The sequence below is a fragment of the Anomalospiza imberbis genome, chromosome 4 (assembly GCF_031753505.1).
Source record: "Anomalospiza imberbis isolate Cuckoo-Finch-1a 21T00152 chromosome 4, ASM3175350v1, whole genome shotgun sequence".
Lineage (NCBI taxonomy): Eukaryota > Metazoa > Chordata > Aves > Passeriformes > Viduidae > Anomalospiza > Anomalospiza imberbis.
The window spans coordinates 54,587,421-54,613,976 of NC_089684.1; the positions used below are offsets into that span (position 1 = coordinate 54,587,421).

Genomic DNA, 26,556 nt, shown 5'->3' on the forward strand with positions numbered 1-26,556 from the left:
TATAGCTGCCAAACAGATTTTTTACCCTTTCCTAAATATGTTATCACAGAGGTGCACCAGTGTCACTTGTGGGCTCAGCTTGGGACAGCAGTGGGCCTGTCCAACACAGGGCAGCTTCTGATCTCTTCCCACAGAGCCCACCCCCTGCCAAAACCTTGCCCTGAACACATACTCTTCCAGTAATCCTAGAGCAATACGGTTCTTCAAATGTATTCGTTATGGATTTGATTCAATTCTTAGGGTGTATGACACTGAGTGACTACTTTGATATGTTCCTAAATCAGGCATTGTAGAATTATCTGTATTTAGAGATGTTTCTTTGGAAACTTTTAATCCTTTTAGTTATGGAGTGATATGACTATTAATTAAAACTGACGATCAAGCTCAGTTACTGGTCTGCTTCCATTACTTGATTTTTCAACATTTAATCCTATTTGTTTTGGCAAAAATTCTGCCACATATTGATGTATATGTAGAATCAATACCATGACACACATCTTAATTTGCTGTTTGAACTGTATTTTAATAAGAACCTGAAGATTTGCTGCTGCACAAAAAATATTATGGGGAGGAGACTGGGGAGGGGTCAAGTAATTTCTGTGTTTCTGTTGCGTTGTTGATATTATGCCAAATCTGATTTTGGCCTGGTGTTTTCACTTGTAGCTCTTGTTCAAGTAAAAAATCCTTTCTGCATGTTAGCAAGGCTGCAATCCAGTTGCTATGGTATTCAGCATTCCTTTTTTTATTTTTAACCAATCGGCTGGCTTTTGTAATGATTCAGCCCAGAATAAGAAATTGGTCACATAGGCTAAAGCTGTATCAAAAGAGCAGGTATTTTTGGCTTGAAGAATCTGAAGAAGTTGGGAGAATGGCAGACTTTGAGGTTTAAGAAAATATCACAATCTATTTTTATGTTATATATTGTGATGTGTAACTAAATGCTAGTAATGGTAATAAAAGGCGTTTGTTCTTTTCCAGATGATGGTAAAAATTGAAACACTGAACTAATTTCTCTATATTGTTTTATCACCCACAGGTATCAGTAGTTCATAGCTAAAAAACTATTGTTTTTAAAATTCTGTATCCATGTTTGGTTGTTTTTCCTTGTGTTACTAAATGCTAGTATGTTTCTGACAGGGTATTGTTTGCTCATAGAGAATTACCAGACTGCTGCTTGTCTGCTCAGTTTTAGCATTGCTGTTTGGCTAATCAGAAAATTCTGGACAACTGCTAGATAATCTATAAGGATCTTAAAGTTCTAATGATGTGGACATGTAGCTGGCAGTGCTACAAGGATAAAAGAAAGACAAGCTAGAGAGAGAGATATTCTGATAGTTGAACTAATGAGAAAAAGGGAGGTAGACTTTTGCTGGTCTTCTGAAGGTTTTAAGCTTGTTGGCTTGAAGGTAAGGTAGTTCTCCTACCCACTTACTGCTACTGTATCAGTAAGATAAATAAAAGACAAAGTTTTTTTATACAAAGCAGCTTGCTGCCGAGCTCATGCAAAATGAAACTTCTAGATTTCAGTTTAGAAATGATGTTTGTAAAAGACAGTGCATGCTAAAAGTCCATCAAGATGTAGTGTGATGAGTATGTGGAAACAAGTATTTGAACATGGAAATAGCTAGACAGAGAAGGGATTTCTCCTTGGAATGTATGTTTTTTTTTTTTCCTGTATGCTCTGTACATTAGAGGGGCCCAGTCCTTTCCCTGTGGATAGCAGGATATTCTGAAGAAGCCTTTGCCTTTTCCTCCCAGAAGTCATGAGAGCTTCTGTTTGCTCTCGCAGAGCCTTACATGCTACCCCTTTGTTTCTGTATGCAGGTAATAATGTCCCACTGTGGAGTAAAATGCTGGCAGTGAATAATGATATCTCTGTTCTTGCTGTGAACAAAACCACCTCCTAGGTATCAGGGGTTTGACTAAGAATAATAGCTAAGTGATGAAATTGAATCTTGGAGAGGCTTTAAATGATGCTGGTAAAGACCGTGAGCTTGTAGATACCTGTAATAGCTCAATTTCAGTGTTTGAATTCCTCACTGTCACTGGACACCCAGGTAAACCTCATTGTGCAGCCACCAGAATAGTAAAGCAGAATGGTAAAGCCATAATGATGTTCAGGAAACACAAGTTTCTAAGCATGTGGTACATGACTTTGAAAGAGATCAAGATGAAGGTTTGCATCATCTCAACAAACAATGAAAAATCCAACTCCCAAGATAGTACCAAAAAACCACAAAGCAAAACCAAAACAAACTGAAAACCAGCAGAGCTTAAACCAGTCATGTCACAGCAAACTAAAAGGAAGAGTAAAACTGTGCCTATAATACGGAGTAAGCATTAATTTATTGCACTGGGATTCCTCTATCCTAATAAGTAGAACATGGATTGTTCCACATTGACTGTGTACCTAAAGAGGCTGAAGTCTTTTTAGGTCTGTTATTAATTTTTCTTTGTGTCAAATCTGTCCTTTAAAAAATATTCATGGGACAATCTCCTAATGCTTTTGAGTGAAGAAAAACCCTAGAAAGTGTGGGTGAATCAGCAAATATTTGAGTTTATGGGTTTGGATGGTCAAATTTAACATGTGTTTCACATTTGTTTGTTGCCGTTGGATGCATGAGTACATAAAAACCATACATCCAGGAGATGTGTTTTAAGCATGCTCTCTTTTTAGTGATTTTAGTGCCAGAGTTCACTGGTATTTTATCTTCTGATGTTTTCAGTTGAGATTGTCCTATGTCAGTTTATTGTCCTATGAGATTTTTATTGTTTATTAGTATTTTTAATTTTACTCTGAAGAGCTATATTCTAAGTTGCAAGATATATACAGATGACCAGCAGTCATTATGGCATTACAGCATTAGAGTATGGCAGATACTTTTGCATTCTAATAAACATGGGACATTCTATATTGGTTTTTTGACCATAAATAAATTTGTAGATAGAGGAGGGTGAGCAACGAATGAGAGTTTGTTTTTCTTGGACATGGCCTTTTGGCAGCAGGCATTTAGAATGCATGGAGGGCACTTTTGGACAGTAAGGCTGGTTTGTAACCATTCTGGGTATCAACACACTGTGGAAGACATCCTGAAGGTGATTATGAAACCAAAATGTTCATAAGCATACCTTCAGTATTTAAGTGACAATTATTGTCCCCGATCTGGATTTTCACTTGGTATCAGGGATATAGTGACTTTATTAAGGGATGATGGTTTGAAAATATAAATGTGGAAAACCTCAACAAATGGCTTCCAGAGAAATAATAGAAATATGACTTGTCAGAGTTTTTGTATAATTGTTTGCAGTAAATAAATACTTAGATTGATTCTTCCAGTTGTGGCATAGATGATCTAGAAATAACTTAATTTGATTTTGATTCAAGAAAAATAGATTATATAATGTAAAAAGTATTGAGCATCTAAAATTCTTAAGCCAGAAAGCAGACAAGAATACTCAAGCTCTTGAAAGCAATTTCTGCAGTGTTGCTTGCATTTCATTACCTTTTCAAGAACATTTATGCAAGATATTAATTCTGCTTGGGTTTTGGGTCATCCCTAAAGTAACATGTATATTCCTACATGACTTCACTTAGAAATTGCCCTTGGCTAATAATTCCTCATGTCTACTTGCCACCCAGCTTGCAAGTCAAGTCATAAAGAGTGGGATTTAATTTAGTGGAACTCTGCCTTTTTAAGGGAAGTGTGATGTGAGTGTCCTTAAATTTGGTTATATAAAGAATACTCTGTGCACTGATTGGTTGTTCAAAGCCATGGCTTGCTCCATGTTGCTTTGCTAACAATTCACACATTGGAGGCACAGGCTGATAGTTCTGCACTGCTCAAACTGAATCTGCAAGTGGTGGTATAAGTATTGCACCTCCACTGATTTTGGAAATTATGTATTGGAGATGTGGTGTCTACATACCCAGAGAACCTGCCTCATTTCCACCAAAGGAAATGAGGGGGCTTGATTCAGATTCACTGTTTATTAAAAGTACTGCTTTTAAAAGTGCAAATATAAGTAGAAAGAAAACTCTCTCATGAGAGCTTAGTGCATACAAATACACACATGAGTTACTAACTTGAATGGATTGTTGCTGTCTGAACTAGATCCACATAATGACAAATGCCTTAATAAAAAGAACTGCTTTGATACAGCACTTCATCTTTCTGAATTTCAAAGCTCTGCAAATTTGAATATATGCGTGTGTAAATACCATAGAAATCTACCTGAAATGTATAATAAATATTCTTTTTTTCCTAGTCAGTGCTTGTATGTATTTTCTTTCTGGTGTAACTCCTAGAAAAGAAAGGCTTTTGGAAAATGAAAGATGTGAATTAAAATGGAGAAGATATTTCTTCAGGGGTCCATAAGGTTCTTCTCTTTGATGTTATACAAACCTGGAATGAGGCTGCTACCTCAGACTGTTTCCTTTTGAATACCAATATTAATATAAAATCTGGTTCCCTAATTTCCTCTTCTTATATTCAGATTATGAAAGTACAGTTTATTTCTATGAAATAGAGAATTTTATTTATATGCTTGTGTGATTTTATTTTTTCCTTACCAGTTTTTCTTTCTCAATAGGAAGATCCTGCCTTTAAAAGGGAAAGAGCACCTGTTCTCTAGATCCTGTAGAGGGATTTTGTGGGCTCCATTTTAAATTTTATTGACTGAAGCAGCTAATGCTTCTCAAAACTGCTTTCAACAGGCATTCTATTGAACTGTTGATGGAGGGTAAATTGATTAATCGGAGTTGAATCCTTTCAACAGTTATACAATGGGTTTCACATTGAGGAATTTTCAAGGTAATTAATTATTTCAGTGACTTAGATCAGGGCTGGTAATTCTAAAGTTAGTTTCTACTTCTTTGGGATTATGAGTATGAGAGCGGAAACTCTCTTGACTCTCAGCTAATTGTACTGATGTAGGTGAATATAGGAGCTAGAAAGATCTGGGCCACAGTTTGTAGCTCACTTTTGTAAGTCTGGGAATGTCCATTGAGGAACTATTTTTCTATTATTGACAGTGATTGGGAGAACAAGGTGCTTGCTTGCTTTCAGGGTCAGCAGTTTTGTTCCTGCTTGAAAAATTATCCTTAGATGAGGAAAGTTTTCACCATTTTTGTCTTGAATTTCTTTGTTTTTTAGGGAAAGCTATAAGGAAGCTTGTGCGCAAGGCGACTCTGGTGGCATCTAGAATCCTCAGATTTCCTTGACTGAATCCATCTGGGTTTAGCCCTAAATATAGTAGACAAGCTGCACTGCTTGCACTGATAAATTATATCTTCCAAATGATAGACCAAGGTACAGTCATGTATACTAACCGTTTTTGATGTCATTTGACTCTTGATTCTGTTGCTTTTTGGGTAGTTGTGACACTACAATTTGTCCCCACTCTTGTGGACTATATCTTTTCACCAGTGCTCTTAAAAAAAAATTATTTAAAAGAGACTTCTGGCCTGGCTCTGGCGTTTGATGTTGACAGCTCCTAACGAGTCTGCAGCTTGGTGGGTAACTTAGCCTCTCTTGAGATTCACAAACTTGCCTTCAGTGGCACAACAATGGGATTGTTGGTGACACAACTTTATTTGGTTTTACTACTCATGGAAAAGTGCAAATGTAAATCAAAACTTTCTTTTTGACACACAGTATCATTTTAGTCTGTATGCTCAACAACTGTAAAATGAAAACAGACTATATTCTAACCAAGCATCAATTTTGAGTACAAAATAACATCTCTGTTATCCAAAGGAAAAACTAGATCAGAAAGTACTATTCTAAATGATAGTTAATAATTAGGTTTCTAGATCTGCTCTGGTATCTCAGCCAGCTGTTGGAATCAACAAGAAATCTCAGTACCAACTGGCTATTTTATGAGGTCAGAACTTCTCTTTGCTTTTTTGTTTTAGGTGGGAAAATATTCTATCTGCTACCTGGGCCTTTCCTGCACTACAGCAACATAACTTTCAAAATATAGATGGTTAACAGTTTAAAGATGTTTTTGGAGTGGTACTGTTAGTTCACATTTTAAGACTTTGATATCCAGTAGAGTATATCCCTCTATTTGGATTTTCCATAACATCTAAAAATTTAGACTGAGTAAGGGGGAGTTTTAAATGTCTTATCTGAGCATGACATTGGTTGAATATTAGTCCAGTTGCACAGACTATTGCAATTTCGATTTTTATATAGTTTAGGTATTGAGTTAGGAGAATTCAAATCTGTCTTTTCTTTTGCCCAAAGACAGGGGGGATGCTTTCTGTGTGTATCTTCCTGGTTCTTTTGTGCTCCTTGTTGGGCTGCAGATGTTCACTGCCTCCACCTTTAAGTGCTGAGCTTTATCCTTATTTTGGTGTTGTGCCCAGGGAACAAATCCTTCCAGGGGCTTTTTCCTAGTGCACTAAGTACTTGAGAGAGAATTTGGGTTCTCCAGTGAACACCTGATCAGATTGGCTGGTGCATTTGGCCCCTGTCAATGTCCCTGTCTTGCTGAGGGAGGTGCCATACCAGCCACAGACTGGACCATCAGCTGACCACAGTAAAAGGTCACGCTCAATTTGCGGGTTATGTACGTTTTGCAATTTGCTGCATAATGTCCGTGTTCTGTTGTCTGGCAAAATAATATTAGAATTAAAGAATGGATGCCTCTGGTGTTCAGCCTTGCAAAACTGTCTATAGATGATTGTTTTTTTGATTGTAATTGTTTTGAAAGACATGTACTTGCTGGGAGGTTAATGAAAGATTTCAATAGTTTTCCTGTTTCATTTGTACCATCCAGGAAATAACTGAAGCATATGCCTATCTTTTCAACTGACAGGAACAGGTCACACTTTGGCACACAGAAAATTTATCAGTTATCTGTGTGTATCATTAGTGGACAGGAAGATGACAAGATCTTTTTTTTGCTGGGTTGTGATGCAGTCTGTGATGACATACAGATGCCTGTAGTGGTCTGTGTCAAATGCTTCCTTATCTTGTCCCCTGCTAGGTTTTTGTGCTAAGACGTAATATCTATTTTATATCTATCTATTCAACAACTGGGCAGGTCAAAACATTTGAATCATAGAATCACAAAATGGTTTGGGTTGGAAGGGACCCTAAAGATCATCTAGTTCCAACCAGCTTGTCATGGGCAGGGACACCTTCCATTAAAAGGTGAGTGAGGTAAATTAATTTTCTTAGTTCTAGGAAATTCTAATGGAATTTTATAGTGGGTTTATGTTATAAAATATTGTGCTTCTGTCTTTATTTACAATCCTTAGGAAATTTCTGACTGTCAGTAAAATAATTTCCAAACAGAAAAGGCCTTGAGAAAGTGGGTACTACATTGGAAATATCTGGGAGCTGGCAAGAAGATGAAAGCTAATCATATGCTTTGGCATGAGGCTCTGGAGTTTTCATGCCTGGTCTGGACGTGCTGGATATGGACAGGCTATCCTCCAGCCCCTGATAAATGAGAAGAGAGAGCATGGCTGAGGTTCTCCTTTACCCACATTTCACCAAGACATTAGTCTTGCATGAAGAATTTCTGTTAGCATAGATAGAACTACAACAGTAGTGAAAAGCTGAAGATGGTTTTAAAATCCAGCTAATAAGTGAGAGTTTTAATAGTCACTAATTGCAGGATTTAGAAATACTTGAGACCCAGCAACATTGCTACTTTTAAATGAAAAACATGTTTGATGAAGTTAAGGAGTGAAAAGTTGGAAATTTGCTCATGTTTTTTGTCATCTGCTTTTGCATTTGGCTGTATAATCACAGACTGATTTTATGTTAGCTTAGTAGTCACTAAATGAATTAACTATAGAAAGGTGTGCGGAAAAGTATCAATGGCAAGTTTCTTCTGTGATTGTTTTTCAGAGCTTGATCCATAAGGTTTCCCTTTGTTTGAAAGGTCTTCATATATAACCAAGTTTTTGAAATGAAACTCAAGATGCTCCAGCTGGATATTAGCTGGATTTAAAATGTGATGATATACATATCATGTTATTGGCTCCAGTTCTTCAGTGTCGATAAATCATGGGAAGCAAGCAGGAAAGGATGCAAATTTCAGGTGTTCATTGGAAGAAATTTCTAGGTTGGTTTGGGAGAGGATTGGCTGTACTGATGTAATACGCCCACTCTGAGACACACCTTAGAATGTAAAGGAGAGAATTTTTTGGTGGCTGTTATTCTGCCTTGCTCTATACAAGCAGTGAATATAACACAGGCTTTCTTGGTGTTTGCTTTTGTGGTGGTTCATTTTCTCTCCCTGCATGCCCGTCTGGAAGCAGAACAAGCACGGATGGCAGCTCAGGGGCCGGCTCTTTAGCAGCAGGTACCATCAAGGTACCGGCACAGAACCATCCCTGAGCACGTGCTCCCTGTGCTGCTGTTCAGTGCTGCTGGAGCTCTCCTGAGAGGACGATGTGCTGGCACATCTGAACTGGTGCATCGCCAGGAGACAGCGTGATCGGTGCCACGCTCCTCTGGGGGCTGTGGTTGTAAATACACTTCAGGGGAGATCACTGCTTAGCCCTCCCTTCTTGTTCTTTCAAAAAGACATTTTCACTTTCCTGTGTTACAGAGAGGTGCTGACTCAGTGTTCTGATATACATTTAAAGGTTCCAAAAACCCAATGTGCTGTCACATGTCTTTCATCTGCAGTGGTATGGGTTTTGCCATTGAAATGTACAGATTTGATAACGAATGAATTTACATTTCTGGCAGTTTACATGCTTTGCACTTCTCCTTTGTTTTAAAAGTGAAATACTTGGAATTTCCTGAGGAAAGTAGATATTTCTGACCTTTGAAGAAAACACAGAAAAGCTTATATCCAATACGGTATCATTTATAATAAATTATATTATTATATTTGATTTTAGTGTTTCTGTTAGGGTTGTATTTCTTCACCTGTAATGAAGCCATTAGAAAGTTTACATTGGGGCAGCAATTAATAAAAATTAGCTTAAATATTAGCATATAAAAAAGTTATCTGCCACTTACTTGATTGGAGAAGTAACAATTAAAGAATTAATATGATGACTAGATAGCACTTGTGCTCTTCAAAGTTTTAAATACTGTATGAGCAAAATTTTAAAAGTGACATTAGGTTTCAATAGCTGATGTACCCTCAATATATTTAGAAATCTAAGCAACTAAGCTGATTTCTGCCTTCAGAAGTTGTGTAAAGTCTTTGCATTTTTTGTGTTGCAGGTAGTCTGGACATGCTCTGGCTCAGACTAAAATGTGAGAAACTGATCAGCTAATGTTATGCAGTTATTTTAAGCCCTCTTATAACTACACTTTGCAACTTTTTTGTCGGATATTTGCCAGTACAATTTACCTTGCTTGCTTTAATAATCGCAGTTTTGTTGCTTGATTGCAACGAGGACATAGTTCTTTTCTGAATATTACAGAGATTCAGACTAAAGCATATAATCAATAAACATGTAAAAAAAATAAACAAACAATGGAAGTGAAAACAGAACAGAAAAAAAAAACCTCCAAACCAAAAGCCCTCTCTCAATCTAAAACTGAAAAAAACTCAGGTCAGCTTCTCTCCATTTCCTAAATAAAATGAATGCACACAGATGAAGTAGTGGATCCTTTTTATAAAAAGTCTGATTCTGGAAATGGGTGCTCAGGGGTCACTGAGCTCTACTTTCTAGTGCTATCAGAATATTCTACTGAAAGGAAAAAAAACCCAAACCCTAAAATGATGGTTGAAGGAGATCTGCATTCTTTCTGTTAAATTTAATTAGAGATTTAGGATATGTTTATTCAAATTTTACCCATTGACCTTCATGACTGATAAATTTGCAAACAGGCATTATGTGTACAAGGTAACTACTTTTGTCTCTGTTAAGCCTGCCAAACAGAAAGGCAGTTATGTTTAAATCATTAGGAAGTCTATGCATATATTCTTCAGTGTTGTTTGCCAGCATTTTCACTGATCCTACAACATCAGTAAAAGGTTGTGTAAGCTCACAATATCTTGATACAGTCTATGTTTACAGTGTGTTACAAACAATTTTCATGCCGCTTCTGCTGTGGTAAAATTGGGATGTTGTCATCCCACTCAGTAAAAACTGGGTGCCCTAGGGGCACTGAATTACAGACTGGTGTTCATTCACATTGTTCTATATATCAATTAATTCTAATTTAAGCATAAAACTTGTTAACAAAAACTTGCCTTTTAATTAAGAAGTAACAGAAGGCCCAGGTTACATAGTGGGTCATTGCTAAATCTGAGCCATAGGATAGTCTCTGATAATCATGGGGATTTTTGGACTTTTTCAATTCCTTTTTGTTTCCAAGGGCCCTTACTCTTCTCTTAGAGTTACCAGAGTCCCATGGCATTAAGTAGCTCCTGTGGAGCACCAGCTGGGGCTCCTCACAGCCTCCCCTGTCCGGCTTATTTCTGATACCTTCTTGGCAACAGAACTGGCTGAAACCACACTGTTCTTGGGACACTCTCCTTGAGTCAAGCTGTTCTAACACCTGGTGTCAGTGTGTGGAAGAGAAGCAAAAGAAATCAAAAATTGTGGGTCTGGAGAAACAAGAAGGCAGTCATTACACCGAGCACTGTGTCAGCTTGCTCCTTTGTTGCTGCTGCACTTGCAGCAGAACAGAAGCTCAGTATGCTTATTGATGTCTCTCAAGTACTACAAATCCTTATCTTCCCTGTCTGTTGTTTAATTCTTAATCATTTGTAATAAAATATTCAGCAATCTGGTCCATGGAACAGTACTTTGCTGATCTGTTTTCTCTACAGCAGAAAACTAACCCAATCCAAAACCTCATCATATGCAGATATTGCAGTTACACAGTTCACTGAAATCTTCAGCAGATTTTTCCATTTTTTTCCTACTGATATGACCAGTGTTATATTGGATTTTAATCCACCTTGTGGAAAACTATTTGATAAACAAATGTCTCATCTAGGAAAATGAGCATCATTTTATCAAAACTTTTATCAGTGCTTTTATCAAAACTTAATAGGTATGGACCTCCTAATAAAATAGCTATAAGGCAGGGAAAGAAAAGACTGCTGTGGAGATGTAGTTTGATTAAAATGTTTTGGTAAAGAATCCTTAATTATTTTAAAGAAAGCCACAGTGGGTTCTTTTCTCCTGCTCTGATAAGAAACTTGGAAGTTTTCAAATTGCATTCAAATGTGTGATGTGAAATGAATTCATTATTAGCTATATCTCCTTGGGGCATGTGCACTATAAATAGCTTTTCCAAGTCTGTGGCTTTATTCTGCTCTGCACTGTATTCTGAAATTCAAGACCAGAGAGACCAGAGTAAAATGCCTCCATTCAGCTGCAGTCTGAAGCAGTGCACATAATACAGCTTTGGATTTTGCAGATCAAGGTTTATTTATTTTTGCGGTACACAAGAAATAGAGGACTCTTTTCATTCACTAACCCCTCATTTTTCAGAGTCCCAGGAAAGCCAAAACACCTGTTGTTTCTATTACATCTGATTGTTGCCAATCACAGCAAGGGGGAATCTAGGTTTAATTATTGGGTAAGAGCTATATTATTATCGGTTTGGGTGCAAAATGGCTTTTTAATTAGGTCTGTGAAAAGCCCTTCCTGGGAAGCCAAATATCAGCTGTATTGGATTTAAGTTTTGCCATAGTAGCAAGTACAAGGGAACTGGGGCCATAAATAAAAAAAAAAGGCCATAAAACCAGCTTTGGACTTTGAAAAGCAGTCTGATTATAAACCCAGAAGCCTGCGCTCTTCTTTGTGCTACATGAATTCTGGCTCATCCAGGGTTTTGTTTTGTAAGAAGTAAGGCCACTGTTCTTGCTTAAAACTTACCCTACTTTTACGTTAACAAACCAAATGGTCTGCCCAGGACATCTCCTTGCAGTTTTCAGAATCTGAGGGTGTTAAAATTTCCATGAGCTTAGTTCTCTACCTTTTCACTCAAAATCCATAGAAATCCAGGATTATACCCTACGTGTTACTCTTTAACCATTCCAGAGGGGAAAGGGATCACTGTAAGGAAACTCCATGTTGATGTTTATAAAAGCTGTAGCTGCTTTTTCAGTGCTGGAAGCATTTGAACATAACAATTGAACAATAACATAGTTTTAACATAACAATTTGAACAAAAATGCTTTTCATCACGTTTTGAGTATTTCCTTGAATTTTTTAGGTCTTCCAGGACTATTCATAGTTGTGTTAGTGTAGACTAGAACAGAGAAGGGTTCTATGGCAACCTCTGCCATGGCAGCCAGGCTGCTCATACTGCCCTTGAGTTGTGAACGCCTGGTGAAGGGTCTGGGTGTGTACAGCAGCAGCAGCAGCAGCAGCCTTGCCTTCTCTTTTGGGTAGCAGTGACTTTCATATGAGGTACTGTGAGAGGAGTTTGTGAGTTGGTTGTGCAAGGAGACATCCCCAAAAGATCCATCTGCTAACCTGTGGCTTCCAGTCCTCAATAATGTATCCTTTTTTAGTCCTCTTTGGTGTGTACACAGTTAATGGGTCAATGCTAGCTGTTTAAACCTCAGTAATATGGGAATGTCTGTACCACGTGGCACATAGAGGTTTCTAAAAACATGTGATGCAGCTTCTGATTTGAAACACGTGGTTACAGAGTACTTCAGCATGCAAGTCATAAGTTCCTTGGCTTAAAGGCACCCAGTTTTGACTTAATTCTGTTTGATGTGGACTCAGACTCTGAGTGAATCTGTGGAGCATCCTGAGCTATAGATGCATTCAGATTCTTTGTGAGTTCCTGAACTTATGCCGAGCTCTCTGTGGAGATGACTTGTGAGTGTCCACCTTGTTTGCTAATGCTATAGAAGAGGGGAAGAAAATGGCAGGGAGTCAAGTGAATACTCTGCCTGTCATGAGGCACCTTGGAAACTGAGAGCCTTTAGTTTCAGACTTAAACCAGGGGATTTGAAGGCACTGGTTCTAATTTAGCCTTCAATCAGGTGAGAAGCAAAGCTGACTTGGGACTTTCAGCATCCCTGCTGTCAACTGAGACCCCAGCCTGGTAGTGATGGACAGTCTGCCAACAGGATCTGTGCTACCACCACAGCAGCTCTAATATCCTGTATCAAATGCTCCCCCAACTATTTCACACCAATTGCAGTCATTTGTCATGCTCTGTGTCCCTGGCCTCACTGGAGTGTGGCACTTTGTGGCATTACAATATTTTTCTATCTTGGTACCTTGAAGTTCAAATTACTACAATGCAGCCAGGGCCCAAGAACTGAGTCAGGGAGAAAATAACAAAGGTGAAGGATGGCCTTTGAGTAAGTAGCTGCAGTGTAGGGAGGTAAGCAAGTGTACTGAGCTACTCCTCTTATTATATTATTGAGCAACATATTTGTTTATTTAGTTATTCAATAAAATGGTACAAGGCAAAACACAATATTGTTTTACAGTAGCTGCAAACTTTCTACTGAAGTGAAAAGTAGTAAATACAGGTCTAAAATATATTAAATATTTTCATGTATTATGGTATATTTTAGCTTTCTTGGGTGATCTCACATGCTGCCTTGGAGGGATATATCATAAATACAATTATTAACCTTTATGCCAAAATGACATTGACATTGGTTGATATTCTCATGAATAGCATAGCTCCAGCAAAGGAGAAGGACAGACCTGGTACCTTCTGTTTAAGTTGTCAAGGTTGGCTGAACTCTCAGTTAATTTAAAACCCTGCTTTATGGCCTCTATTACACAGGTTTCTGCTCCCTCCTTGAAATCTCTCTACTGGAGTGACAAATGTAACCATAAATGTTACATTTTGTTGAGGTTTTTTTCTGCTTTATTCTATGTGGTTTTGGTTTTGTTCTTTTTGAAGTAGAAATTGTGTTGCTTCATAGGCTATTAGGGAGGTCTTTGTACTTTTTTTTGCTTGTAATGTTGGTCTCCAGAGCTGGATATAAAACCAGAAGATTCAATTTTAAAATGCAAGGAGAGTCCTCATTTTCTGTGCCTGGCAAACTTTCTCTTTTATCCCTCAGCCAACTTCTATCCAGTCCACTGGTTTTCCTCCTCTGTGTCATGCTTGCTAACTTCCGCAGATTAATTTTTTATGAGAGGTACTATTAAAATTACTTTGGAGAATCACATAAATTATCTCTGCAGCTTTCACTTGCTCTTTGTTGTTGTGTAGAATTTACTAATATTTCTCCAATGCAGCCTGTATTTTCTAAATCAATTCCGAGTGTTTTTCTAGTTTGTGCATTAAGTAATTTCAACTTGATTTTTTAATGAAGTGAAATATTAAGTATTTTATGCAAATTTTAATCCTGGGGGAAGGGAAGCAGAGAAAGTGTGTCAATTTTGCCTTGTCATTTACACAGCTACCAAGTCTTCAGGAAGGAAACTCACCTGAGCCCTGCCTGCCAGGAGCAGCCCTGGTAGCTCCTGTATCATTAAGGTGCCTCTTTGAGGTGCAATTCTTTCTCTTTGTTCCTTCAAAATACAGGGCAGTAGAAAATGCTGCCCTTCATTAGAAGAGAAAATGAGGGTTTGCTGTTTTCCTTCCTTGGATTTGTTCCTGCCAGGAGAACAGACAGAGCTTCCCTTTGCATTTGTAGAGATCTGTCCTTGAGTGCTCAAATCTGAGCAGGAATTTATACAGGAAGAACATTTTGATCTGGCAAACATGAAGATGAAGGCTAATGGGAGATCTGGAGGGCTGCTATAAGCAGCCTGCTCTGTCCTAAACTTGGAAAAGATTAACTGCTGTGGTCTGTGAGGTGACTTTTTTATTTGGGACAAAAATGATAAGTGTTCTTTCAATTTTTAAGGGTTAGTAAAAATGATGTAGTTTTGTGTATTTATATGCTTGTATTGGCAAAGCCATGCCTACAAACCTAAGATGTGAGTTAGCCATCTAATTGGTTCTGCAAAACAGAACACATTTTAATATCTAGAGGTCTTCTAGAATGTTGGGTCTCCTAGATTACTTTAATGTTTATTTTTCTTCCAGTAAAGTATTAGTTGCTGTTTATTCTTGTGAATGAATCAATTCTGCTTCATTACTGTTTCATTTGAAGGATTAGATGTTATGTTTAGGAGTGGTGATTTAGGGCCAAATTCACCATATGAGTTTTTATTTTCTAAGAACCTTAAAATTTCCTTGCTGCTCACTTTTGAGCTGCCAAACTGAACACAAACCAAACCTCTGTTACTTTTCTAATGTAGCTCAAAAGCACTGTGGTTGATTTAAGGGGTTTCCAACATTTATGATTGGTAGGTAGTGCATGTATAGGTATGAAGGTTAATTAAATCAAGAGGTGAAGTTTGTAGAACAGGGAACGCTTCATTAGGCCCTGTGTGAAGTAACATGTACAATCTGTTCACAATACCCCAAGTGCCATTCACTGAGACAGTGTAATTACAGCTTACACTCAGTTTCATTAGCTTGTGTTTCTTCTACTGTGGTTGACATGTATGTTGTCTTCACTGAAACCCTGGAATAGAGGAGGGACTGCTTGCTGGTGGGCATCTGAGCATGCTGGCATTCTGCAAATCATTTTTCCTTTGGGTTCTAAAATGTCTTATCCCAGATGTAATTAAGCTTGTAATTCATCAACTGGCACTTTTTTATTTCTCAGATTCCCCAGATCTAGCTAAAGACTTGTGCAATGGCTCTTCTTGTATGCTTTTTCTTACTTTGTTCTTCTTGTTGTTGGGTGGGGTTTTTTTTGGTTTAAATAGAGGAAAACAATAATTCTCTTTCCCCACTGCATGTAGTTTGTTTTTTGTCTGGGCACTTTTTTAATTACAGTTCATTCATTTTTATTTCAGAGTAGTATATAATGACAACCTAAAGATGCTGTCTTTAATACACACCTCTTTTTAATGTGCATACTGTTTAGGCAAGTATAATATCTAGGTGGCTGTGAAGATATGGGGGCTTCAGTGAAAGTTTGACCGTATAGATTCTCAGGAGTTTCTTTTAATAACAATCTATGCTACTGAGCACTGTGAATGCAATTAAATAGACTGAAGTGTTATCACACGTTCAGGCAAATTATGCATTTAGTTGATTCCCAAAGAAGAAGAATTAAAGATATCCAGTTCTGATAGCTGAAAATCAGAGGCTCGATGCATACATAAAAATCATGGAAATACATGAACATAACTTAATATTACCCTTGAGATAAATCCCACAGTCCTATTCAGGTGAGAGAAAATGGGGAAGCATTTGGAGGCGCAGGTCTGGGGACAGAAAAGCAATATTAATGAGGGTAATAAAGAGACTACTAAGGAGGGATGAATGATGAGCTTTATTGCAAATCTTATCTGTAAATAATTTTTTTATATTAAAAAACCCTGCATAAATGTTCTTCTGCAAAATTGCTAGACCAATGTGAGAAGAGAATACAGCAGGGATATAGCAGAGGTAATAGTAAACCAAACCTTCTGTTGTCCTCTTGTTGTCCTACTAATGTGTTTAAATATATTTTAAAATTTTATGTTTAGAACTACTATATTAAGACAATACAAGTTGCATCCATGCCATGTGGTGTCCCAGCTCTGCCAAGCCATGGCAGCTGCCAGGATGGTTGTAATCTGTCATCAGTTCTCTGACTGCAGTCTGAAAACACTGAAAAGCTTAGGGCCTGTTCCAGAACGATTTTACCCTTTGTTAACTATTATAGTTTTTTGGTATCTAGTAAAGTTAATATTAAAATATTTCAGCTAAATTGCCTGCCTAAATTTTCTCATGCCAGCAATTGGTGTTCTGTTTTGAGATGACATCCCGAGTTAGTATGTGTTCTTTAGGTTTTTGATAGATTGTGTGTATCTCCTGATTTAATGAGGTCTGATATTGAATCATACATTTCATGTAAGGCCATTCCACAAGAAAAGTTAGCACTAAAACTTGTATGAAATTGTACATGGACTTAATTAGATCTTAGCAGAATATAAATTACTGCACAGACTTGGGCTGATGTACTTAGAAACCAGTGTCTGCCAAAGCCACCCTAAATCATCTGACAGTGTTTCAGGAGTGGCATGTTTTGGGGCAGAACTTCCAACCTTTGTGCAAAAAATGAAGAATTATAGGAAAGCAGATGAGGGAAAAAATGAACTAAAATGTCATCCGTTTGCTCCATGTAATCCCAGAAATGGGTCTCAGTGCTGCTGCAAAGCACGAGCTGTGGCAGGCACACTTGTGAGGGGAACAAACTGGTGTGCCAGCTCTGGCTGTAGGCATGGTGTCTTGTGAATTTATGCATTTGGAGACTGTCAACAATTTCAGCTTTAGGATGATGCATAGGAGCTTGTAAAATATATGTGCTTTTCAGTATTTTGCCTTACAAAGGAAGGACTGCATTGATTTGAGGCTTTTATTTCGACTAGTAGAGCATACATCACGACTAAGAGCTCTTAGTTGTGTGCTCTCAAAATAAAAGGCCTAATGTGATTTATTCACTTCAGTGCCACAGGAGTGTATGATGCCTTATAGGTGATCAGAATGAACATGCCATCAGAATTGTGTAACTTACACAGTGCACAGCAAGAGGCAACAAAAAAATGACAGATAAATACAGGAAGCATCAGGGTTACAGTGGCAAGAGCCCATGAAAATGCTTTCATATACCACTAAAAGCTTTCACTTATGCATCACATATGTTTCCTCACTGCATGTTGCCTCTGTGTCTTGCTGGTTATTTGATTTTTGGTTTTGTTAACGTATTCTACTCATAGATTTTGGTCCCGATACTGTTTCTCTTGAAGTCCCTGGAAGGAACTCCTAGTGATTTAAACAGTGTTGGATCAATCTCACTAAGCAAAGACCGTAGGGATGTTGTAATGAAGAAGCTTGCACTTCAGACTCTTTTAAAGGGAAGTGTTTTGTGAGAATGGATAATGAAGTACCTGTAATTTTTGTTGTGCATGTAGTAGGTGTAATATTATATACAAAAATAATGCATTCTTCCTCATACCTACACGAAGTGGCAAGATTTGCTGTTCTTCCCCTGTTACTATCCTGTCCTAAGTGGATGTTTACATTTTCTGTTTACAGAAGAATGTTTACTTTTCCACAATGTTGACATGGTTGTTGTAAAGATATGGAATTGGTTTGGGTTTGTGGTTGTTTTTAAAAAAAAATTCTTGATGTAACTTTCTCTTTTATATGCCTATCAGTTAGTAAAATTTTTCATAAATTATTTTAACTTATTGCCATTACTGTCATAATTTTTTTGTGGATAAGTGCATGAGTGTATATATATCACTTGAATCCTTTTGATCTCCTTGTTTCAGTGATACTTTGTAGCAGTTTCCTAAATGCTTTGTGAGGAATGCTGTTATTATTAGCCTTATGTGTGTTTTTTTTAATCTAGTGAGGTTTTCCTTACCCCTGCATCATAAGACAGTTTCCAGTCATGTTTCAAATTGTTGTTTTACCATATCTGTAATGTCTCCAGTTTTATGCCTCTTGCTTGTGTCCCATCTACTTTTATCCTTCTTCTGTTTCTGCCATATTTTCAGTAATGTTATCATTTTTCCTTAGTTTACGATAATATTTCTTCACTCTAAAAAGAGATCCCATCATCTTGATGTGAACTTTTCTTAAAAGCTGTGTGCTAGCCTTGCCAGAACACATTCTCAGAGGCATAGGGCAAACAGAATCCAGGTACATTACAAGCTGTAAAATGTGCAGAGAGGAGCTGTCTTTGACATCAGAGTCTGAGTAGCAAATGGCAGAGTCTGCCTTGCAATGTGGACTTGTGTTTTATCTGTCCATGAAGCAGAGACACAGAAGTGGAAGTTGACCTATTTGCTTTCCTACAGAAATGCCATTATTTTCTGTTAAGTGTATTTGAGGGAGATCTTTCTTAACCATTCGGAGATGTAAATATACAGATATACAGTTCAGGACAGCTGCAGAAATACCCGACTCTTTTTTGGCCCCATGCAGAGATCTTTCAAAAATTGGTATATACCAAAGAAGCACCAAACAATACAAAAACATTCAGTGCATCAAATAGAAACAGATATGTTGTAGAATATAATGAAATTTATTCACCTGTTTATGTGACTGCTGCACATGTTTTATGGGTATAACTATTTATGAAACAGCGTGCCCATGTGTTGCCAAATAGTGGATTAAATTCTACTAAGTCTGTTTAAGTATTTCCATGCTCATGAATATGACATTTCATCTATTTACACCTTTCCAACTGAGTTAAAATGTCAAAAAGATGTATTTTTCTAATATAAGTAGCTCAAGTCTTTTTGACATTATTTTCTCTAGCTCGTTTCATATGCATATCTTTCTTTTATGTTATCATCATGATGGTATTAATTTGGATGTGCAAATTAGCTCTTCATAATGTTGTCATGTCAGCATCTGGATTCAAGATGTGCTGTTTCATAAGCATTGCATCCTATTGCGTTTCATCAGAGTCCCCCTTTTCTAATCTAATTATTCATAAGGAACCTTGGGGATTGTGCTAATGGGCATCTGAAGCTATAAAGAGTAATGAAAGTGGTTGTGTTACTGCTATGCAATTAAGTGTATACAGAATGCCATTCATATAATTAAATTCAGATTTTTTTACCACTCTTTTTCTCCTTTATAGTACATCAATTATTTCTCTGAAGTTGAAATAATACCAGTGGAGTTTAAGAGCTTTTTATGAGAATTGTAGCATTTATAATGACAAAAGTTGATTTTTGGCTTTTATAATTAAAAGCTTCAGCAAATAAGGAGACAATTTTATGAATTTTATATGTTTTTTACATGTTTTATGTGAAAAGGTAGAGGATGTTTGTGATTGAGGCAGAATTTGAACTGCTGGGAAAGCAAGGTGGGTGTCTGGGGGTGTGTGCATGCTGTGTGTTTCCCATTTAATATTCTGCCCATTGGTTTGATTGGATACAATACACATTATGCTGCTGCTGCTGGTAATGTGCATCAGCAGTCATTGCAATTTGTAAGTTCAGCCTGACCTTTGGTCTGGGTTCAGTTTTCTGTCTCTGTTCATTTGGATTAAGTGTTTTGATGAATGAAGATAAAGTATTTAGATCAACTAGTCAATATGTTTTCTGCTGATAATTCCATATTAATAAGTGCTGATGGTTAGTATCTTTAAGGTCTACTGACAATCTGATTGAAATCAATGGCAGTTTTGCCTCATTTAGTTCAATGGGAGCAAGAATGAGTCTTTAACCAGCAGAAAATTATAAACACCAGTCTCTGTTCATGTGTCATTCACTACGAACAAGAGTTTTTATGGTGCTGTCAGGCTGAAAAAAATTCTTTTCTTTTTTGATAACAAAGCTGAATTTAGCTGAAGTAATCCCTAGGTAGCCTGTTAGAGGTGTTCTAGCTTTGTTATTCCCAAACAATAGGGAATGTGGCCTCTTGCTGCTTCTACTTAAGTAAGTAGTTGCTGCTGCTCAAAATAGCTTGAGACTGCTGTGCAGCTGAAACTCTACTGCAGACATCCTGCATTAACCTAGTTATCTTGAATTTTCTTGTGAAATTCAGACTTCATTTTAATTCTGCAGAGCCTATGACATTAAATAGCTTGTGCAGTTGCTTTTTCCAGAACACCAGTGACAGCCATAATGTTCCATGTCAATGAAGAGGCCCAGGCATCATGACAGCATCCTCCATCCTCTTATCTTTGACTATACACAGCTGATTGGCTCTTATCCTGTTCTGAACTGCCTTAACCATGAAAATCCCACTAGCATTTTAAAATTGCTCATGTGCCAGGTAACCTACTACAAAACTGAGAGGTAGATTCATAAAAAAATCTCTTCCAGGGTATCCTTTTAGTTTCTCCCCAGGTACCACCAGAAGAAATGAGCTGTGAAGTTAGAATGAGAGTTTAATAGGTCCAGGTCCTGTCTGACCAAATGACACTGTGGCTGAGGGGGCCTGACAGCTTCCCTCTAATCACTGCTGTAAAAGCAAAAGGAAGAAGGAGAAGTAAAGAGCACAGAAAGCCTGATCTCTTGGCTAGATTTTCAGGTTGCTTAGGGCTTTAAAGGTCAAATGCAACACCTTAGGTTAGTACCTCCGTAATTATGAGAAGAGAACCTTTAGAGCACAGGAGTGGCATGCTTTTGGCATTACTCAGCAAGTGTCTGCACTCTCCATTAGTTCATGCTTTCATTCATTCTTGAAGTATGGCCATTTATTTGTGGGTCATTAATCTGCCTCTACAAAGACAAATAAGTTTTGCCTTCAAGAGAATAGTTATATTCATCCTACTTCATGTACAAAATGCTCATGGTGCTTGGTCATCAGTGATCTGCGAAGTCAGGTTAACGCTGCCAGATTTTTCTACCATGATGAAAAATTCTGATAAAATATCTGGTAAATTTTCTGGCCATTTTCTGCAGTTGGTCATTGCTCTTGAATGAAAATCAGCATTACTTTCACATACTTTCTAAGCTTGTTCTCTGAGATAAATGACATGTCTGAAATTCAGAAAATGAGAAAAGAAACCTTTAGTCCATTCAAACAACCTTTTTTATTTGTTTGTGAGGTTTTTTCCCTTATATTTTACTGTGGAAATATATAAATTTTTATATTTTTGTCTGGTAATTTATGTTTATCCACATTATTTTGGCTTCCTTTGATTATAAGCTAAAATCCTTAATTCTCAACTCTAATGTATTAAATAGGGACTACTCGAAATAGCATTTTCACTGGGTATTGGTTGCTTTCTTCTCTCCCTATTACTTTTGCATATTTGTGTCTTCCTGTCTAGTATGTACAGATCTTTAATCATCCAAGTAGTCTTGCTTAATGGACTGTATTTCTGGATGTTTACCGCTCTCTTTGAATCTGGCATGGGGTTAGTCATTGCTTTGTTCTAGCACTTCAAATAATGTTTTGTTCTAGCACTTTATATACAGATTATTATCCTAATGATCCTTAAGTTTAATTTTGTGCAAATCAGATAAAGGGTGTGCTGCTGCCTGTTTTTCATTGTCAAATCAGATTCTGTCTCTCCTTTTAAAGCAGATTTCCACATACAAGTTCAAATCCCTTAGATAAAGAATGTGCTCATTTACAAAGATTGTAATTGATTTTTTGGCCCTGTTTTTAATACTTTGCACTGTAAATGACATCCCAGTGGACAATAATCATCATACAGATGTTTGAAAGCTCCTTCCTGCAGAGTATGCTAATTGAAGTCTATAAAGTGTCATTGGGCTGCACATTGTTTCTAATTAGTACAAGGCAGTTTTTCTTAGCTTTGTATAGTTTTGCTGGCCTCTTTCCTTCATTATTTTACCAGCTGGCATGTAAATCTTGTCAGTTACTAAGAAAAAAAAAATCCAGAGTTGGAAATTTTTCCTGTGTGTTTCACAGTGTCCTGCTTTCCTTTACCAGAAAAATATAGATTTTTGTATGGTTTGATTCTGACTTTCTGAAGCTATCAATAAGCTTTTAGCTCCAACAGGACAAGTACTACTCTGACATCTTTTGAAAGACTCTTTATCTCACATCATCAGGAGAAACATTAGTATGACAATAAATTTCTTTTCTCATAATAGGGCGTTTATGATAATGATTGTCATTTGTCTAGTTTCTGAAAAAGGAATATTTTAGTGACTGCTTGATGGTTGGATGTTTATTGCAGACAGTTTCCCAGGGTATACAATCAGCAGTGTGATGGAAGTCGCAGATAAAAGGGTCTCTTTTATTAAAAGGAGCTCAAAATTATGTGCAAAATTACTGGAAAAAGAAGCTTTGCTGCCTGCTTCAGCTTCCCTGTGTGAGTGTACTTGGGTACAGGTCAGGTTCTGCAGTCCTTTTAGGGAGTGTAGGATTGCACTTTTAAACCTCTGGTAGGTACTTCCCTCTAGTATGTTAATTTGACCTAAAGTAGTGTCCCTGTATTTCCTCATGTCTTTCTGCAAGGATTTTTTGCCTCAAGTAATCTGGGAGTTAACAGGACTTAAGAAGAGAGACAGATGTATAGCATTTTCAGGCCTTGGCTACTTTCTTCATTCTATGCATGGAGGAATGAAACAATAGCTAGTTCTCTTCATAAGACTCTGAGGCAGGACCCATGTTTATTGTTTTTTTTAATGTAAAATTTGTATTTTTCCCTTGCATGCAGTGAACACCTTTTCTGAATATTCAGGAAGCACATTCAAAATTTGGTGTGATGCATTATTAAAACAATTTCCTTTTGATTTCAGTTAAGTTCACTCATAACGTAAGTCCACACTTCGAGGAGGTTCAAGAACACTTTCATGAACAGCTAACATACAATAATTTGTTGTGTATTCTGAAGCAGCAGACTAAGGTTTAGGAGGTTGACTTGATCCTCTCTGAATGACAACATCCTGAGGAAATAATTTTCTTTCTTCCAATCTTTGTTTTTTATCTGAGAATGATAATGTGATGCATCTCTTTCTTCACGTCTAGGTTATTTTTAGTGTTTAGGGGGCAAAAAGTATGTGACAGTGGAAATAATTGTGTGACCACAGTGAAATAATTAAAATAAAGTACACTACTTGGGTTGGAAGGGATCTGCAATGACCATGTAGTCCAGCTGCCTGACTGATTCAGGCTGACCGAAAGTTAGACAATGTTGTTAAGGGCATTGCCTCTTAAACACTGACAGGCTTGGGGCATCTACCAGCTCTCTGGGAAGCCTGTTCTGATATTTGCCCACCTTCTCAATCAAGAAATGTTCTCTGTTGTCCAGTCTGAGCCTGCCCAGATGCAGCTTTGATCCATTTCCACATGGCCTGTCACAGGATACCAGGGAGAGGAGATCAGCACTTCTCTCTCCACTTCTCTCCTCTGGAAGCTGCAGACAGCAACGAGTTCACCCCTCAGCCTCATTTTCTCCAAACTAGACAAGCCCTGAGTCCTCAGCCACTCCTCACAGGACATTCCTTCCAGCCCTTTCACCGGCTTTGTTACCCTCCTCTGGATGCATTCAGAGACCTGAATCCTTGTTGAATTGTGGGGCCCAGCCCAGCGCTCAGCGCCCCAGGTGAGGCCAGCCCAGCGCCGAGCACAGCAGGACAGTGACCTGTTTTGCCCAGCTGTGCTGTGTTTGATGCACCCTAGGACAGGGGGTGCCCCTGGGGCTGCCAGGGCCACTGCTGGCTACAATGAGATGCTGCTGGCCAGCATGCCCAGACCCTTCCTGCAGGGCAGCTCTCCAGGCGCTCCTCTCCCCATTTATTACTGTGCCTGGTGTTACTCTGTCCTTTGTACAGAATCTGACATTTTGACTGTAGAAATCCCATCCCATTCATCATAGAACAATGCTCTAATCTATCTAGATCCCTCTGCAAGGCTGATTACAGAAATCTTCCTTATTGTTCGTGGTGGAAAATGTACTTAATCCCCGCAATCTCCTCAATGTGGTACTGCATTACAGTGGACTTTCCAGTTAGAGCAGAGCGTGTGTAGAGGCAAACCTTTCCCCAAAGAATTACTTGCTTATTATGCAAGTGCATAGGAGGCTATTAAACTACAAACACCAGGTATTTATCTGAGGTGGTATTCCTAGAAAAGTACAGTGATGTACTAAAGTAAAAAGAGGCGTTTTTGTTACTTAAAAATACTGCATCACTAAGGGATAGCAATGTAAAATAAAAACATTGTTGTAGAGAGCCAACTTCTTCCAGGGTTAGGAAATGGTTCCAGGGTCTGCATCTGTCCTCTTCACTGTGCAGCATGAGGCCTGATGGCAGCTGTCAGCTGGTGCAGGCATGGGTAAGATAACGTCTCTCTCCACTCAACTAGGCTCTGGCAAATTTACCAGCACCTACTCTGTGATTCTGACTTGGGTAATGATACTTTTCCCTTATCACGGTCCTTTGAACAACTAACCAGTGTGTTTCTCCTCTGTTTTGCCTTGGAGAAACCTGTCAACACCTTTTCTCTTCATTCTGTATTTAATGTATGTGTCAACATTGCTTAGTGGAGGATGCTGGAAAGGTATGTTTTGTTGTTAGCTCTGAACAGGCAGTGAGTCCCGACAGCAGTGATGGCTCGGGCACAGCATCGTGCTGTTGTTACATTGGCTCTGATGCCAGTTCAGTCAGATCAAGCTCAGATATTCCTCTGCAGTGTTCCTCTGCAGTGCATAAATACACCCTCATGCAAACAATTCACAAGCATCTCAACTACATATCCATAATTTATAATTATAGTGGGACTAAAATAGACTTGAGGCTTCAGTTGGCCTCGTGTCCCAGAACTGCTGTATTGCAGCAAAGGCTGCTCTGCCTTGAGAGCACAGCAATAATTACTGTGGACTGTGTTTTAACAGCCAAAGATGATTGTGAGGCACAGCTTCAAGGATATTAGGGGAGTTTGGAAGCCTTGCCCTACTATCAAGGGCTTAGGTGTCTAAATGCTATCTGTGTGGCTGCAAATTAGCATTCTCAAGCAATATAGCTTCAGGAGGCATGGCCCTGGGGAAGATGCCTGCAGATTTGTGAGCCTCCATCATTTGCTTTGAAGCCCCACTGATTCAGGGAGCCTCCTAAGGAAATTCCTCCCGGTCTGTTTTTGTACAGGAGACAGAAACCTGATTAGTGATGTTTATTTTTCCAGATGATTCTGGTTTTGACTTTTCAGTTTTAGTGATAGAATGAAAAAAATTGCATTTTGCATTTTACCTTTTGATAAAGAAGGACTGATTTTGCTTAGTGTTAAAACATAGGTTTGAAGCTTTGAAGTCTGTTCCATAGCTGTAAACACAGCGGGAATGGTCTGATTTCCCACTTGCAATATTGCATTATTAGAATGGAAAGGGCTTTTAGGATTGTTTTACATAATGTCTGGGTTCCCTGCATGCTGCTACATTCAGAAATAAAAAATCCAGAAACTGCCTGACCAGCAAATGGTTCCTGTTTTAGTCATTGTCAATAGCATTTGTAATATTTGCTGCTCTGGTCCTGTTATGTAATTGATGTCCATTGGGAATATCCCAAAACAGGGATGTTTATTTCCTGAGGCTGTTAACAGTGTTTGAAGTTTCTTTATCAGACGCAGACTGGGGAAAGGTGCATTGATTTTTTAGTGTCTTCATCTCTTCAAGTAATTTTTTAAAGTGAGTAATCATAGAAATACAAGGCATTTAAACTTGAGGGCAAATTTAACATTGGGTTTTCACACTGCAGCTGTCTAGAATTCAATGTTTCAGGGCCAAGAGTTCATCTATTTCCTGACATAATAGGGTGATTTAGCATGCTTTTAATTTTAAGCATGTGAGCAATCCCATCTTTCCTCACATTTATTCAGTTGGATGCATATGTGTGCTTTAAGACCAATGTGAAGTTGTGTAAGTTTTTTTTCTTAGTATCATTTTCACACACATATCAGACCGTAAAGGAGTAAGGTGATAGAAAAGCTGATACAGTTATCCTGTTCATCTTAGACAAGCTTGGGAGCAGACTTTGGTCTTCTATCAGTAACAGTAACCCATATTAACACTGAAAAATCTGATTTTTATCTTCTTGGGAATCTTCATGTAAACTTGCTGAAGAGATCTTGATGCAAACGAGAGCTATTAGCACGATCTTTGAACTTGGCTTTAGTTTACACACTTAAACCAGCCACACAA

The 26,556-nt window shown here is 38.0% G+C and overlaps 1 protein-coding gene across 9 annotated transcripts in view; it reads left to right on the top strand.

Annotated features, from left to right (window-relative positions):
• The window catches only part of PPP2R2C (protein phosphatase 2 regulatory subunit Bgamma), a 193,251-nt gene that overhangs the window by 101,441 nt on the left and 65,254 nt on the right, over window positions 1–26,556 (top strand). For 2 of the 9 annotated variants that reach the window (XM_068188643.1, XM_068188644.1), the window contains exon 2: window positions 5,154–5,309. The exons of the other annotated variants lie outside the window; for them this stretch is intronic. In XM_068188643.1, coding sequence (XP_068044744.1) covers window positions 5,297–5,309 — 13 coding nt within the window. In that variant the 5' untranslated portion in view covers window positions 5,154–5,296. The remainder of the gene's footprint in view (window positions 1–5,153; window positions 5,310–26,556) is intronic. 9 annotated transcript variants of the gene reach the window in all.